The 17,464-nt window shown below is 38.0% G+C and overlaps 1 protein-coding gene across 1 annotated transcript in view; it reads right to left on the reverse strand.

Annotated features, from left to right (window-relative positions):
- Nucleotides 1-311: 311 nt before the first annotated feature.
- The window catches only part of SCML2 (Scm polycomb group protein like 2), a 72,760-nt gene continuing 55,607 nt past the window's right edge, over nucleotides 312-17,464 (reverse strand). The window contains exons 10-15 of the mRNA XM_041472493.1: nucleotides 16,821-17,024; nucleotides 12,261-12,443; nucleotides 11,131-11,244; nucleotides 4,955-5,236; nucleotides 4,097-4,260; nucleotides 312-2,613 (exon numbers count right to left, since the gene is read on the reverse strand). Of these exons, the coding sequence (XP_041328427.1) occupies nucleotides 2,488-2,613; nucleotides 4,097-4,260; nucleotides 4,955-5,236; nucleotides 11,131-11,244; nucleotides 12,261-12,443; nucleotides 16,821-17,024 (1,073 nt within the window). The 3' untranslated portion in view covers nucleotides 312-2,487. The remainder of the gene's footprint in view (nucleotides 2,614-4,096; nucleotides 4,261-4,954; nucleotides 5,237-11,130; nucleotides 11,245-12,260; nucleotides 12,444-16,820; nucleotides 17,025-17,464) is intronic.

The raw sequence follows: 17,464 nt of genomic DNA on the forward strand, positions 1-17,464 counted from the left end.
GAGTTCTATAAGCTCTAAGTTGCAAAATGAGATATACAAAACAAAATAGTTAAATAACTAGATAAGTTCTTACTTTGAAAGCACAGAACAACCCAAATTCAAACATTAATTGCTTCAGATGAACAAGGTTGTAATGATCTTACCCTTTTCATTAAAACCTCCTTATATCAGATGTTTCCACAAACTGTCAAAAACTGCCAAATGCCAGATCAGACAGCCACCCTTGCCTATGCAGAGAGCACTCACATCCACACAGCATCAAACAGAACAGACAGCTACAACAATGAACAAACTATTTTATTTTTCTTGCTAGGTAAGAACATCCCACTGAAAATAAAGAATAAAAAATATATTCTGTTGTAAGACTCTGAATGCTTGAAACTCACGCAACAGCACACAAAGAAATTCTGGTACAACAACATCACAGTTATCTTTGTGCACATGGGTACACAGAAAGTCTTGAACAAATATTTATACCCATAATAGTGCCATGTACAAAAGACCAAACATAAAATTCAAACACCTTTGTTTTTCTTACGCCAAGGGCAATGTAAAAAATGAAAACTGCTTTCAGTTAATTACTTCCATTTAAATTGTATGGGATCTTTTTATGCTGAAGAACCCAAATTCAGCATAATAAAGCATAGAAGAAGTAGTATACAATTATATATATGTATAAACAATATACTAAACACATGGGGCATGATGTTTTCATTACTATATAATTTTTGGTGTAACCATATGAAAGTGAAGCCAGTATTTTTCTAACACCAAGAGAAAATTCTCTGTTTCTTCGATCAATGCTCTGACATTTTCTCACTATAAAGAGCGTGCCTGTATTGTATCATCTAAGCATACATGCACCACAAAAGATATGCAAAACAAATTGATACAGATAAACTTTAGTGTCAAATGTCTAATGATGTAATAACAAAAACAATTCTCAGGACCCAAATGACTTTCTGAATTGAAATTGCATTGCCGTCACTTAAAATAACAAAATACTTGGACTTGTGAGTCACAAAATTCACTGTTCTCTAGCAGTACCTCTGCTGAAATTTGATGAGTATCAGTCTATGGGTAAAGAAAGCCATTTTCAAAAAAGGAATTTGTAAAAAATACATTTATACTATATGCTTTCATATAAAAAGGCATTAAGAAATATAATAAATCCTACCATTTTAGGACTACACCTTCCCTAACAGTTTTATCACTTGACTATTACATACAGTACATTCAGTTTCCTAAACAGAAAGTATATTTTCTTGTCCCTGATGTATTTTACAACTGGCAGTGACAACAAACTGTTTTATTATCACCACTCATTCTTGCAGCTTATACAAACAGCACCAATTTTACCCAAAAAAAGGTTTATCAGTTACATAGTAGCACTTCCTCACAGGAAATATAAACCCAAAACATTGGAACCAAATGTGTCTTTCCAAATATATATCAGAATATATGGCTCAGAGTTAAGGGATGAGTAACCAGGAGTATTGCATAGTACAGGGATCTTGCCTGTATGAATATAAACACCTTTTGATTGTTTGTCACCTTCTGACTCCAAGAACAAATTAAACAGGTGCTAATGAAAGTAATACACAACCAAATTTACTGGTAAAAAAACAAGAAATTGTACAGTTCTCTCTGGCACAGTGCAAAGTACACATTAAAAAACTGAAAATATATGTACAGTGTGTATGTATATTTTTATATAGTATGTATTTCCCTGACACATACACGTGTACATATAAAAAGCATGAACACATCCATGCCAAACTTAGCAAAAAGATGGAATGTTTCATATGTGGGTGCATTGTTCCAGTGAAATCAGTCTGTCTCAGAAATGGCTGTTTATACAGCCAATATGACCTTCCATGAAACAGAAATATTTACTGCCTGCCTAAACTGACAATATATGATACATTTGTCCTCATAACTTCCCAAAGGACTGATAATCACACTTTATAAAAGCTTATATTTGTATTAAGCCCTCTCTTCCATTACCCTTCCTCTCTTCTGAAAGACCAGAATATTCACTAGAGAGATGAAATCTTCTATTTTAAGATTTTCTTGCAATATAAAAGTTTACAGCTGCTCCTGTAAAAATTAGTAACACCTGATGCTGGTTTAATTTCTTATTTCCCTTTGGGATTCAGCTGTTTTGGTTCTGGATATGAACACGTTGGCTGAAGCCTGTAACACAGAACACAATTTCCAGGATTTGGAGAGCATTGTTACCAGACCTGCCCACACCCAGTATGATCAATTGTCCTTCCCTGCCAACTTGCTGTGAAAGAGTTTGCAAAAATACTAGAATGTAATACACATCCCTCCCCCCCTTTATCCTGAATGTCTCTTTTACAATTCAAGGCCACTTTCAAAAAATAAAGGTTTCTATCAGCAGAAGCGTTTCAAATCCAGGCGATGGCTGTGAACCTGAGAGCTTGGTGTGATCCCAACTCATGTTTGTGGTATCCCCACTGGCTAGAACTTTCCTTGTTTAAGTCGTTCAATGTGGTAGCACAACTTTAGGGCAGGCCCCAGCTTCAGTCCCATATATTTCATTATCATATCACTCCTCAGTAAGAGTAGTGCCTTCCCATCAATTTCCTGCAGAAGGAAGAGAATAAAGACAACAACTTTAATAAGCTGCATGGTAAAATGGAAAATTACACTACAGTTGTTTATACTGTAGTAAAAATATATCTACTATATATAAAACAGTAACTGTAAGTTTGAATTTACAGACGACCACTGAAATTTAATTTGTTTTAGTATTTTTTAATGTGTGATTAAGTATTTGAGACGTTAAAGAAAGAAAATTGTAGTAAATAAAAGAAACTGACCAAAGAGCCCTCAGAATTAGGGTTTCCAACCAGGAAAAAAAGTGAATGGGGCAAGGGAAAAAATAAAAAGAAGCTGCAAAGGAAGGTCTGTGCAGTTAGAGATTAAATGATCCAAGCACTGAGGCCTTGCACTGAACCTTGAAAACAGCTGTGGGAGGATTTTGGCATGCATGTGCAAATGGTCATATGGAGGAAAGGGCTAGAGACCATCTAAATATGGGAAATTAGACAGATCTATTTCCATGTTGAACCAAGGAGATTGTCAGGATCAAGACCAAGGACAACCTAGTCAGATTTCAACTGTCTGACTGAGAAGCTGCTGAAATATGACAGTCCTAAGCTCTTAGTATCATTACGTACCACAGACAGGCAATTAGTTCCATAAAGCACCATAAAGAGAAACACTCTCTCTTACCTTTTTAAACCGAAACCTGACAAAACAAGTGACACTTACTGTTGTTATACAACTAAGAATAAAATATAAGACAAGAATCTATATTGGAAGTTATTTTGATTTTTCCTTCCAATCCAGCTTACTCAGAGATTAAACTGTTAGGAGGAGCTGGAGCAGAACATGGGTGAAATACTACTAAAGAGAAAGCCAATCTCTTTTTGGAGGGTCATATATGCAATAAAATAAGAAAGCAGCTCTTTACTGAGCAACCTACCATAGAAAGGCACAGCAAGAAGAAATAGGGGAGATCAAACCTACCACAAACTGATACAGTTTCTGTCTCTAAAGATAACATCTAGTCAGACCTATAAAACTCTAGACATTGTTTTCTCAAACAGATTAATTAAATATTTCAGTTCTCTGAATTTTAGTATCAATGACCAAGTACCTAGCTAACGATGGGTGACATCATCTCTGCTCTAGAAGATTAAATCTCCAAAACAGGGGGACCAAATGCTCCACACTGTACATGAGAATGTCATTGTCTCTAGAGCACCAGGGAGGACAGGGGTATCGTGGATGTTGGCCATTAGAACTTGTGCACTTCCAGGTTGGCATTATTCCACATACAATGGAAAGAGGTGGCTATTTATGTTAGTCTATCAAGACTGAAAGACAGAAAAAATATACTGCAGGAGGGGTGTCAGGTAGAAAAGTAATTTTCTACCTCTCTCTAATATATCAGGAGAGTCTACTCCACCTCCAGCTGTGAACAGACTGATAGACATGAAAGTTGTATTTTAAGAGATTAAGATGATACAATCTACTAGAACAGAATGGACAAGCATCATACATGTCTCCTGAAGAGTTCTGCATGTGGAGCCAGTGCCCGTGGATCAGCTTCTTTCACAAAACGCACTACTTCCTCTATTGACCAAGTGGAAGGATCCTTATTCAATATTCTTGAAGGTTCCCTTTTTAGTGAATTCAAATCCGGTCCAGTTGTGGAACTTGCAGCTTTTAATACAAAAATATTGTGAAAGGAAGAAGTGTCACTAGTTTGTACAGGGATAACACATTTCATTTCACATAAGACACTTTAATATTACCTTATGGCATTTATTATGCATTGTTTGCAATATATTAAAATGAAAAGATGCTTTATTTTCCTTCTAATAATACTGAAATGTTCCTTTTGTCATTAAATGACTTCTGTAACTGCAAATACTTACAGCAGCACAAATTACCACTGTGACATATCTAGAGGGATTAGTTTTACTTGTACTTGGCTCCCAGGTCCCAAGATGCTATTATCTGGGAATGAGGCAAAGGCAAGTGAAGCTGTGCAGACAGTGGGAGAGACAGTAGGAAACCCTATCCCTGTATTTCAGCAACATGGCAATATTTGATAAGATGCTCAGGAAGTGAGCTGCATATAGCTATCTGTGTCTGCTCTGGCTTGCTGCAGGGTCCATCACAGCAGCAAGAAGAAGCTGCAGCAGCAAAGACCTTCCCTGGCTCGCACTACACTATTAATACGAACAGGCTTAAGTTCTGTATTTGCAGTTACACTAGCAAGCCTGACATGCTTGGCAACAGCACATTTCACTCCATATGCAAACTCTCCAATGGCAAAGACCTTCTTTATTCATAACTTTGCATGTTAATTGAAGCAGTTACATATTCTGGAAGGTTTTGTGTAACAGCATACCTTCAATCCGCCTCTGTATCCGATTCCTACTGACTTCATAGTAGCCACTGCTCCCAGCCGAGCTCAGGGACAGCCTGCGCAGGACTGGGGCTGAATTTGAGGTAGCAGTTGCTGGCTGATGGGAATTTCTGTAATATGCAGCATTTCCCGAAGCGCGGTACTCCGTGGAATTGCGACAGGCTGGCTTTGACGGATTTACAGAATTAAGTGCAGAATCCATAGAATCCTCAGAAAATCGGTGTTCTTTGGAAATGCTGTTTTCCTCTATAGGCAATGTTTCTGCTACACAAACAAAAGGCAAGCAACAATATGTTCAAAATGATGGACATTACACCTTTGTTACTTAAGGCCTTGCTATGTTCTCTTGAAGGTACTGACATATTGTAATCCTTTTAACAAATCTCTTGTGAGACAATCACTGAGACTGAATGTTTGTCCCTTTTCCTCAACTCATCACTGGGCTCTTATTGTATTTTCAAACATTATTTTTGTAGCAAAAGATTTAATATGTCAAGTTTGAGACATTCTTCCATTAATCATTTCAATTGTACTTACTGAAAGCTATGAGCAGGGAAATGATAGAGGAATTTTTTTTTTTTTTATGAAACTGTCTGCTGTAAATATTGATACATCAAATAATTTTAGTCAAGAATTTTTACTGCTTTTTAAACACATCATTATAAAGCCAACCATTAATATTATGTAGCATTTATTCTTCAAGACATTTTTAATACAAAAAAAACCACTCATGTTAACTAACAATTGTTTAGTTAAGTTCTAAACAATAGAGTTACCAACTTCATAAAGAAAACAAGTGGACAATTTCTATCTATGAACCCCAACAGGTTCAGACAGAAGAGCCATTATTAAAAAGGGAAGAGGTTACAGACAAAGCCACAGAAGGCTGAGTGCCTAGTATGGCACACTAATATAACAATGTTTTGACCACCCTGCTTTATCTACACACAGTTCTTTTTCCACGTCCCTAACTGCAGACTCTGGAAAGCTAAAAATACAGGTAAATTACTGGACCTACGAGCAAGTTTAAAAAAAAAAAAAAAAAAAAAGTGAAGTCTCAGGAGAGGAGTAAAACAATATTCTAGTTCTTATGTCTTTTCAGCAAATTTATATTCTACAAAAGAAAAACAACATGTACTCAGAAGACTTGTGAACTTTTAAAGTCTGTCAATACTGATTCAAAGCCACGTGAGTGGAGTTCAGCATGTCCCTTTCCCTGGGCCATGAGACAGGTTTGCTTGATTACTGAAAATTCCACTACCATTCAGCCCAATTCAAGTCTGTTTGAGAGAAGCATGCTATGTGAGGAAAAAAAAACCAAATCAACAGGAACACTAATCTATTCTCTAGCAATCACAGACATTCCCCTCCGTTTGCATCAGACCAGTATCTAGCACAAGAAAGAAGTTGGAAGCTTGATGCACAAATCTGTATGAAACAAATGCTGCTTTGGCAGGAGAGTTAAGAGCTGGAAAAATATAGCTAACAAGTTCACAGAAGTGTAAGCCCCACACTACCATCTTGAAAATAACGCTACTGAAGTTATAAAACATATGCTATTGAGGCAGCATATTCTTTGGAATAAGAACTGGTATGTTCTGCAAACCAAGTTCCTGAAACAAGCTTTTTACTACCCTTCTTATATGAAAACTTTCAAGAATTTATTGGGCAAATGCCCAATTAAAACCAAAGGAAGAGTATTTTCCTAAAAAACCTAGTGACCTTCTCAAACCTGCTTTCAACTTGCTTGTTCTGTTCTCTTCTGAACCTCTTGCTTGAGGTTCTTCTCTCAGGATCTCTTTCTTAATCCTGTTTAAAGTGTAGTACAGTGAAGAACTGTTAATGTGTATTTTGACCTTGAAACAGCATAACCCTGAAAGGGAGTTAAAGGCTCTCAGAGAGCCAGCTCCCTACTGAGTGAATTCAGTAAGGCAAGACCACAGAATGGAACCACAGAATCCTTTCAGCTGGAAAAAGCCACGATGACCATTGTTAACCCAGTACCACTGTGTTCACCACTGAGCCACATCTACATGTCTTTTAAATACTCCAGGGATGGTGACTCAACCCTGGGCAGCCTGTTCCAATGCTTGACAAGACTTTAGCAAAGAAACTTTTCCCAATACCCAATTTGAACTTCTTCATGTGCAACTTGAGGCCATTTCCTCTTGTCCTATCACTTGGGAGAAGATATGAATTCCCACCTCCCAATAACCTTTCACATAACTGTAGAGCACAGTAAGGTGAAAGGAGGTGAGCACTTCCACCGGCTCCCTCAGTACTCCTGGGCAGATTCTGTATGGTCCTAGAGACTTGTGCACATTGACCATATGGTCCTAGAGACTTGTGCACATTGTGCACAGGTGGTGACCATTTTCCCTTGGATTGTTGGGGCTTCAATCTGCTTCCCGTCCCTACCATCCAGTTCAGGATGCTGGGTACATGGAGAACAACTGATCTTAGTACTGAAGACGGAGGAAAAGGAAGCATAAAGTACTTCAAACAGCCTTCCTAAAACTTCATCACTTTGTTTCCCCCCACATCCAATAAAGGCTTGAGATTCTCCTTAGCCCTCCCCTGACTGCTGAGAAAAATGAAACTAAAATTTTCTTGTCTTTTATGGCAGTAGCTAGATTAAGTTCTATTTGGGCTTTGACCTTTATAAATTTTGCCCCAAATAACCTAATAGCATCCTTGTAGTCCTTCTGATTTTCCTGCCCCTTCTTCCAAAGTCCTTTTTTTCCCTGAGTTCCAGCCAAACTTTTCTGTTCACCCAGGACAGTCTTCTTCCAGGCAAGCTTGTCTTTCAGCATGTGAGGACAGCCTGCTCCTGCATCTTTATGTCCAGCCTTCCTGGACTCCTTATCTGCAAGGTGATGCAACATCTTTTACTAAATTTGATAGTCATGGAATAAAGAAGCTTTTATGGATACAACTCCTTCTCTTTCATACAAAAAACTTTCAAAATAACCGCTGCAAAACTTTCTAGTTTGTCAGACCTGAGTCACAAAAACAAAGAAGCTACTGAGGTATTTGAAGAAAACAAAGAGGAAAATAAAAGTCTTTCTATTTCTCAGAAGTACTTACAGCAACTTACCAAGATTAAAAACAGAAGGTATCATTCCACAGAATTTCAGAGAGACTTTAAGAGATTAAGTCAATGATGCACACTATAAAATTAAAAAGTAGCCAACCAAGGGAAAATCAGAGCTGTGGAGAATGAAACCACATCTCAGTCCAAGGCTGAAAGGCAGAGGTGATACCTTAAATTGTTACAGCAAAGCTGTATGAAGGAGCATAATGTTTAACTGACTGAACCTGTACATTCAGATTTCAGAAGTCTTAAAAGGTAGGATGGAACAATGGAGACAACACTCCCCAGCAGACAGTTTCAACTGGAGTATTGTAGCATATATCAGCCATATAACATAATAAGAAAAAACATTTTTAAAGGTTTTATGGTAAACTAGCAGGAACCTGGTAGTATGTTGTTTTTGTTTGTTTGTTTTTTAATAATTGGTTTACATTATCTTTGTCAAGATTTCTGTGGGAAAAATGTTAAAAAATTACTGTATTGCAAAAGAACTTAATTGTATTCATTCCAATTATATCCCAGCTTTCTCTCTGATGTTAAATATCCTGAAGGAAATAGTAGGTTTGGGAAAGATCGACTCTGCTTTTTTTTCTCCAAGATATCAGTATTTGAATTCATCTTTCTGTAAATTCTAAACTCATATACACAAGATGGAAAAGCTGGCATATTTCCCCTCATTTTTTTTAGGTAAGACTTTCTGTTCAGTAGCTACAGTATCCAATCCACTTTCCAATCCATCCATCCAGCTTCTCTACAAACAAAATGCAGCAAAATTGGCATCTAGGAAATGGAGCATTGCAATCCATGGTGCGACACAGTTCCCCTACCTTGGCTTTTTGAGCAGCTGTGAATAACAGAGGTATGGAAGGAGATGGGAGGCTCCACTGCAGAATGCCTGACCACTGGGTAGATTAATGAAAGGCCAGTAAGAGGCCTTAAGTTTCAAATGTAGGGATGAGAGCAGACTGTTTAGGCACTGAAGCCTTAGCAGGAACTGGATGTTTTGTTTTCTTGAGGCTCTTCTGGGAATTAGAAGCCAGTTGTTCTGTCTCATACATAACAAAATGATGTAATTGGACACAGTAGTAGGAACACTTTGTTTTCAGGGGAAGGGAGTCTGAGTTATTCCCCACTCCCTCCTTCTTTATCTTTCGTAATTTTAAGAAGAAACTGTTACTGAGCAAGAAAGGCAGCAAAACCTGCAGAGCATATCCCTGAGCAGATCAGAAGGAAAACGAGCCGTTTGAAAGATTTTCCCACAATTACTCCATTTTTTCTTCAAATTATATTTCAAAACAACTATTTTAAGACAACTGTGACTGTGTCTCAATGGAACCAGAACTTTTTGGGGGCAGATCTTTCTTGTTAACCAACCCATGACTGACCGCTACAAAATTGCCTCCAGATTTTTAGCAGAGGACATTGTCCTAATGGGAAACACACAATGCTAGAGAACACTTTGCCTGTTAAAATACACAGAGTACAAATTCAAGCCTCTGAAACTATGGAAAAATACTTACTTTAATTACTTTTTATTCAAGTAACTGCATTTTACAATGAACTAGTGATCTTAAAAAGTACTTTAAAGGGTACCCTAACTCCATCTGTAGAAGATCCACTAGCAAACAAGAAATAAAAAGCAGTATGTGCACTCATGTTTACTTGAGTAAGATTTCTTACAACATACTGCAGATCTACTTAAACATTTGTTTTGCTCCAAATGAAACAACTTCATTTGAGTGTTAAGTGCTCCACACTTATTATGTTAGTACCAGAAATGTAACTTAGATACCTAATGTATCTCTAGAATTAAACCAGAACTTCTTTTGTGAAGACACAGAAGTCAATAATCAATGCAGAACTGCGTATAATAACAGCTACTGGAAATATAAAGATGTGAATTTGTTATATATACACAAATAATAAGACATAATTTTAAGTAAGTTATTGTTTGGAACATTTTAATTTTACATCCTTTTCTGCTTTAACTGTAGTCTTTTGGCTTTTTAATATGCACAGAAGAGATATCCTGCCTCCACTCATGGTAATAGATACAAAATCATTTCAAGGTCCCAAACAAAAAGAAAGAAAAAAAGGAGGAAAAAATTACTAATCCCCACTATACTTCAAAAAAGCCCTTGGAAACGACGTGCAGCTATCTTGCTGCAAGAGAAAGTATGTATCAGATGGGATAAGTCAGTATCATCAACTTACCATGTCTTAACAAGTTAAATAGCAAATACTCAACCATTTTGCTGGGTCTCTCTCACTGACATTTAAACCTAGATGCTTTACTTCACATCTGAGGCAGACTAAGACTAGACATGTGCTCAGTTACTGCAGCTGAGCTGCAGCACAGGAAGAAGTGTTATTTTATCTGTGAACTACACCAACCTAAGAGTGAGCTGTCACAGGGGGGGCACACTGCCCCCTGGCCATGGTTGCTTTCCACTCAGCCCTTCCCTGTGCTCATCCAAATCCACAGAGAGTCACTCCAGAGAAGTAAAACAAGACTCTTCACCAGAATTTTTTCTGTGATTTTGTTCAGTGCTTCAGCTCACTACCCAGCCAGGGAAAGGGAGGAGGGAGTGGGCTAGGACACAGTGCAGGGATAAGGAGGCAAGGAAAGCAGGAGCAGCACAACTTCCACTGGCAGCTAGCTAGCCATAAACTCAGCTGAATTGTATCATCAGAGTGCACCCTTACTCACTTAATGAACCCAGCCTGGAGTAAAGCGTTGCCTCCAATTATCTCCTAACCCATTTCAAGGCAATTGGTTTTCTGCTCAGTAGCCCTACATGGAGCAGGAGGCTTCATCTGTCACCTGAGTACCTGAGCCCCTTCACAGAAAAGGCTGTGGTTTAGGTAAGGCACTGCTGGAACTTGCAGTAGATCTTCCTTAAGTGCAAAATCTGTGCCAGTGATCAATAATGAACATACTTCCACCCTGACCTGTCAAAGGCTAGAGACAAACCAGATACATATGTTGTACTCAGTCCTTTTTGACTGGAAATACTGAAACCATAAATAATCCTCATATATAATTCTGATATAATGTAATTACCTTCAGATGGATGAGCATCGTTTCTGGGAAGCTTAGGGGAAAGAGGAGCAGTGTATGGTGGAGAGTCCTGAGGGTATCGTTTAGCACTCCTGTTTTCAGGTATTTCTTCTTTGGCTGTGAAGAGGAAGTCACTACCTGTTACTCTAGCATAAAGCTGCTCATGGGCTAAGTCCAGAGACTGAAGCAAAGACAGACATCAGCCATTCACCAGGTTAGAGTTCCATTTCTTGTGTCACACAGACTCAGTCTCTTCAATACAAAATTTCAAAGCTGAATAACCTTGACCCTGTCTACCTTCCTGAACAGTTAAAACAAAGAACTTTCATACAATAGATAGAATTATAAACATAATTTCTGCATTGGAAAGAGGAAAAACATTTTCTACAGCAGCACCCAGAATACAGACTCAGCTATCAAAGAGCTCTTGAGTAAGTTTCATTGCCAATACAAAACTTGTGAAATTGTCTTGATAACAAAGGTATCTCAGCTGTGACTCCTGGCTTTATCTGGGACTTTTAATACCAGGTCCTACAAACAACCTGTTGGGAGATCTTGGGCAAGTAATTGCATCTCCCCTTCACTCTACATTCCTGGTGCAGTAAAGGTACTGGACTCACACAAAATTTCACAAGCAGCCAATTTCACAAGTTTTTCTACTAGATCACTGGACTGTACATAGTAGAATGTAAAAATTTTTGAGCCACCCCTAAGTAAGGTAAAAAAAGAATAAAAGGACTTCATACTTGTATTGAACTCCCTTTCAGGGGAAGTGCCTTCTCACAGGGAGCAAGCATCTTTTGGTAAATTTAGTTTATGAGTCGAACATAAATTTAACAAATGAAATGTGAAGTTTAAAGCTTGTCTTTTTAGCAGTATCACTGTGGTTAAGTACATATGTTTTCTGACTTGCCTACAAGGAGAAGTTTGCTGAAGAAAATTATTTCTGCACATGTGGTATGACCTATCCATTACTGTCAAAGCATTTCCACACTGGAACCAATTCACTAAGAACTGAAGTGTATTAATTTCAAGCAATTCATGTCACAGAAAGACTAAAAAGTTGCATCTCCTAAAGCCCCCACATTTCTCAGAAACATCAGCACTTGAAAATAACAAGTGAGTAACAGTACCTGGCTTACTCCTATCGTACTCCATAGGACTGTGTGCACATCCCATGTAAGGGCTGAAAGGCTGGCTACTGAAGAGATTATCACACTGCAGACTGTGGCAGAGTTTCTCCAAGAAGCGCAGCACAAACGATGCACTGTTTACAGAAGGAAGATTGATGGCATGCTTTTCCCCATCAAAGGAAGCTGTGAATAAGAAGATTATGTCAAACACCCCACAAGCATCATGAAGTATAGTAAAACACCATCATTAACTTAAAGGAGAAGACACCCAGATTTGATTTAAACTATGCAAGACATGAGAGGAGTAAACAATCATTCTGATAGTTCAAAAAATTTATATCCAAAGGACTGATTTCACCTTCCATGGGATCCATGTCAATTTAAATTTGCTCTATGGGACCTTATTTTAATAAAATAATTTTGGATTCACACCAGTATAACAAAACTTACAACTCCCTCGCCACTGAAACTTTATGTGGAATTTCCATCCCTTACAAAGCAGCAAGCTCTCCACCACCTATTTACAGGAGATAGCACAAGAAAAACCCTTTACAATACTTGCTAAAAAAATACCCCACAATCCTCCAAAAAAATCAACAAAAAGCCCAAACAGTTATTTAAAAAAAAACCAAACAACCAAAAGCCAAAAAAACCCTAAAGAAATTAAACAAAAAAATTTAGTATTTGTTTTTCTCAGTTTCTAACTGAATGGAGAATACTTATGGTAAGGTGCTGGCATCCATTACCATTGAAATTCTGACTTAGAAATTGTTTTGCCATTTGCTATTTTATCCCTAGAGAAATCTATCCTGCTGTCAACACTACAGTGGTCAAGCACCCATTTATTTCAACAGGAGTTAGGTGGCAGAGATACCACAGCAGCCACAAATGGATCTGCTGTCTTTTAAACTGAGTGATTACAAAAAGCCTGGATATATGCCTATGTCTTTTCCTTGTTGATCTCTTTCCTTGCCCTCAAACACTGTGGCAGCTGAGGATATTTTTCTTTTTTGTGAAAATTAGTAAGGTTTGGAAAAGAATCAATACTACAGATACATGGATAAATAATTACATCAGCTGAAACTTTTAGTTACTTGTGATTAGGAAGGCTTTAGAACAAAGCAGGAACAAACTTGCAACTTAAGCTTAGGGCTGAAAAGAAGTGGCATAAACACCAGGTTTATGCATCAATTTGTCTTTTTTGTTTTCAGCCTGTCATGCAGCTTTCTGTTGTTAACATAAGTTTCCAAATGATAAGCAGAGCTTTAAAAGATCGCATTTTGTTGGTAGCAGATGCTTAAAAAAAAAAAAAAAAAAAGCCAGAAATTGCAAGAAAGCCTTTACTCACAGATCTGAATTCAGGAATATTTCCATATTGTGTTACAAAAGAGACAGATAATATACACAAAACCAAAGAAAATGCCTAAGTCTAGCATATTTTAGGCTTCCTTATGAAATCTGAAGTGTCAATTACTTACACTGCTGATGTAAGGAAGCTTCTGATTAGAGTTAATGTGAATTAACCAGCCAGCATCAACAACAATGAGCTGCCTCTTCCATCTGCTTTCATGACAGACTGACCAGTGCAAGTGCTTGAAGTTTAAGAGTCAGTACTACAACACTGAAGTGTTCCCATGGCCTATTAAGTTTATTCCAGGCTCCAATGTCCAAATGAAATGCTAGTGATTAACAGTCCCACATGTAACTCAGACACAAGGTCCTCTACATACTCTTTGGGGAAGGAGTCTCCAAAGGCAAATTTTTGCTTGGAACTTAATCAGTTCTGGAGAGCAAATGGGCTGTGAGACCTACCATAGCTTGACCTCCTGACAAATTAACTACAAGGTAGTAGTCAGCTACAGCAGAAATTTAAAATGCTCTGTAATACACTCGTGGATCTTCCTATACGGCTTTTGGGGAAACAACTTATTCTATACCACTTAATTTCTCATTTGGAAAAGAAAACATTGAAAAGAACAATGTTAGTCAGGAGTTGTCAAGAGGATAAAGCAAGAAACAGCTGAGGTGTTGGTGACTGCCCCAGCAAAACATTCCATGAGAAAAATCCACAAATAAAGAGTCAGTGCAAACACAGCTCCCTCAGACTCTTAACACTTGAGGGCACCCATACAAACTCTAACCAAGGGTGTGGGATCCAGATCCACAGGCTCAACTGTCTCCTCTGCTTGGGAAAAACATAAGCATCTTACTTCCCAGATAAATGCTAGGGGAAAAAATAAAAAGGAGTACCTCTGAGGTGCAACAATTTCAATTTTAATGATACATTAACAGGGACTGGAGCTTGCATGTGCAACCCCAGCCCTCAGGATGAAGAGTCATACTCATTTCTTCACCTCCCATTCTTTAAGTATGTTTTACATACCAGGTTCAAGCTGGGAAAAAGACTGAGAACGAAACAATCAGAGAAATGTGTTTTTCTGATACTGATGACACTCATCCTAGAGTCTGATTTTAATTCACTGCTTGAGAGAATTTATCTAAGCCTCAATCTTTTTCATTCCATCAAACACCATAGTCTCTGTGCTACAAAGAGAAAAAAGGGGCTGACACCACCACCATTAGTGGGCTTGCTAATCAAGCCTTTAATTTCCTTTCTGTTTTATTTGCCTGAATTGAAAGCTTATGCATTAAGCAAAAATAAAACAGTTTGTGCTTTGGAAAGAAAAGACTGTAAAATCCTAAATTTAATGTTATTCAAAACAATTATTTTCTTTGGTAGCTGAACCAAAAGAATCCATTAATTACTCCATGTATTCCAGCAAGATTATTTTATCCATGTCCTCATCAGCACGCCGTTTCATCCTATAGCAGGTATAATACTTTCTATAAAAGCATCAGTTCACAAATGACTTAAGATTTCTTTGCTTATTCTCTGCCACAGCATTTTTTTTTTCTTGACAGGCTAAAAAAAAAACCCAATTAAAACCTGAACAACAAGCCACCCTCCAAACTTTAAAACAAAAGGCTACAATTGTATTTCCTTATTTTATTCTACTGTTGCTTCCCTCTTCTTCCTTACTACTCATGTGCACAGCTAGATGTAATGTGCTACATTAGTCTAAATCTTATTTTATGCTTCACAAAATTTATCACCCACAAATTTTTGATAAAATGACAGGGAGTGTTTGCTCAACCACTTCTCAGCTACCTGTTTGACAAGCCAAGGAGAAGCAAGAGCTCAAGAACACTAGAAACCCACTGGGGCCTTGTGGTTTACTATCAGCCAGACCAGAACTCTTGCTTCCAGAGCAGTCCACATCGCCAGATTCCTCAAATCCAGAATACAGGCCCTGGGGTGAAGCCAGGTGCACAGCAGTAAATCCTTTCTGTACAGAATTTTTGAATGCAAACAAGCCACAACTACATAAGGAAGCTGAAATTTCTCTCTCCTGTTTGAAATTATTATTTTCAATTACTCAGTCACAGCTCAGAGATGCCACTGGCCTGTGATTTAGCCCTTGATGATAAACAATCACAAACAGAATACTGGCAGTGAACATCTCAGGGCATTTTGCTCCAGAAAATTGACTTGTCTGAAATAGGTACAGCAAGGTATTAATAATATAACAAACGTTCATATATATTGAAAAAATAAGGCAGTACCAGTTTCAAAACCACATATATATGATGCCATTAAACCTCTACTACACAGCAGAGAAGCAGCACCCATTTTGTGCACAAACTCAGGGGGATGCCTGAGCAAGGCTCACTGTAGTTCTGCCATACACAGGTTGGGATGCTGCTCTTTAAATACAGTTAGACAGCAACATCTTTATGAGTACTTAATTGAACCTCTATTCCACTAATCATCTTTCACATCTGGTGTTAATGTAAAGAGATTAAAGTAATGCCAGGTCTTTTACCACCACTGACGGAATTAAGAATTGATGTGCTAACTGCTGTGGATAGAATACTTCCTAGCCTAGAAGGAAAAGATGTCAAGCAGCAGCTATTCAGATTGAGACACAGAGATAATTTATCTACAGACCTGCCATCAATATGTAATAGAAATAAACCTATTCCATAATAGGTGACTTTGGTGGATGAAGAGTGACCTAAGATACTGCTGCAGTTCTGGGGAATGGTGCAAGGGAAGCAGCAGCAACTTTGACGTGTGGAATCTCTTGCCTGGAAGCTAAACAGATTAGTTTGAGACTTGTCACCCACTTGGTTAATGCTTTAAGAACACAAACGCTGTGCATGGATAAGATTATGCGAATGACTTGAACTAATAAAGCTGATTATTTCACTTGTAGTGAGTTTATTTCACAAATGTTTGGCTACAGCTGCTAAATGAGATGCACAAGCTCTACTTAGTGTAAGAAACTAATTGCATTGTGCATTTGTAATTTAAACACTGCTATTGCTATATTTTAATTTAAATTGCTCAAATCACTCTGAACTCAGAGTAAGATAAATCATACATCATCAATGTTCACACAGCTACAAAAGTGATATAAATTCATTGCAGCTACTTTAGTTCTTCTGCCCTACCTCAAGTTCAGTAAGAAACAAAAGAAACAGAGCATCTTCACATACCAGTTATCATTTCCCCTCCATGATGGCCAGATTTCAGAAATCCAAAGACTGTTTTGGCTTGATAGGCACAATCCACACAAGCCTGTACAGCCTGCTGAAGTACCACATTTACAGGACCTGGTCCAAAATGGTCTGGAAGCTGCTGAACCTTCTTCTTATCCAGGTGAGGCCCAGAATTTCCATGCTTGTTCACATAAACACACACTGAAAAGGTACAAGCCATATTTACTGCCAAGGAACCAAGACACATTTCCAACTTAGAACTGCAAATTGTCATTTTAGTTTTAATCCTGAAGAAAAGTTATACTGGTCAACTCAAGAAGCTGAGCATGCACACCTACTTTCAGAGCATGCAGAAAATGCTCTTCTACCAAGGTTCTCCTGACTGAATCCTAAACTCACTTTTCTTCCTGCTTTCTGAAGCCCTTTTCTATCTCACTAATGTAACAAAGCTGACGGGATCTGTGCTTGTGTTTTGACTAATCTCTGCTCATACACTAGTTCCAGTAAAGTACAAATTACTGGCAGGTACTCCAAACCACCAAGTCACAATTCTACAAAGCAGGCATTACCAAGTTACTGCCTAATTTTTTTTTCCTACTTGAGAAGCTGCAACAAAGAGAACCCTATGTTGTATACCTGCC

This window comes from Pyrgilauda ruficollis, unplaced genomic scaffold, assembly GCF_017590135.1.
Source record: "Pyrgilauda ruficollis isolate IOZ18807 unplaced genomic scaffold, ASM1759013v1 scaffold29, whole genome shotgun sequence".
NCBI lineage: Eukaryota > Metazoa > Chordata > Aves > Passeriformes > Passeridae > Pyrgilauda > Pyrgilauda ruficollis.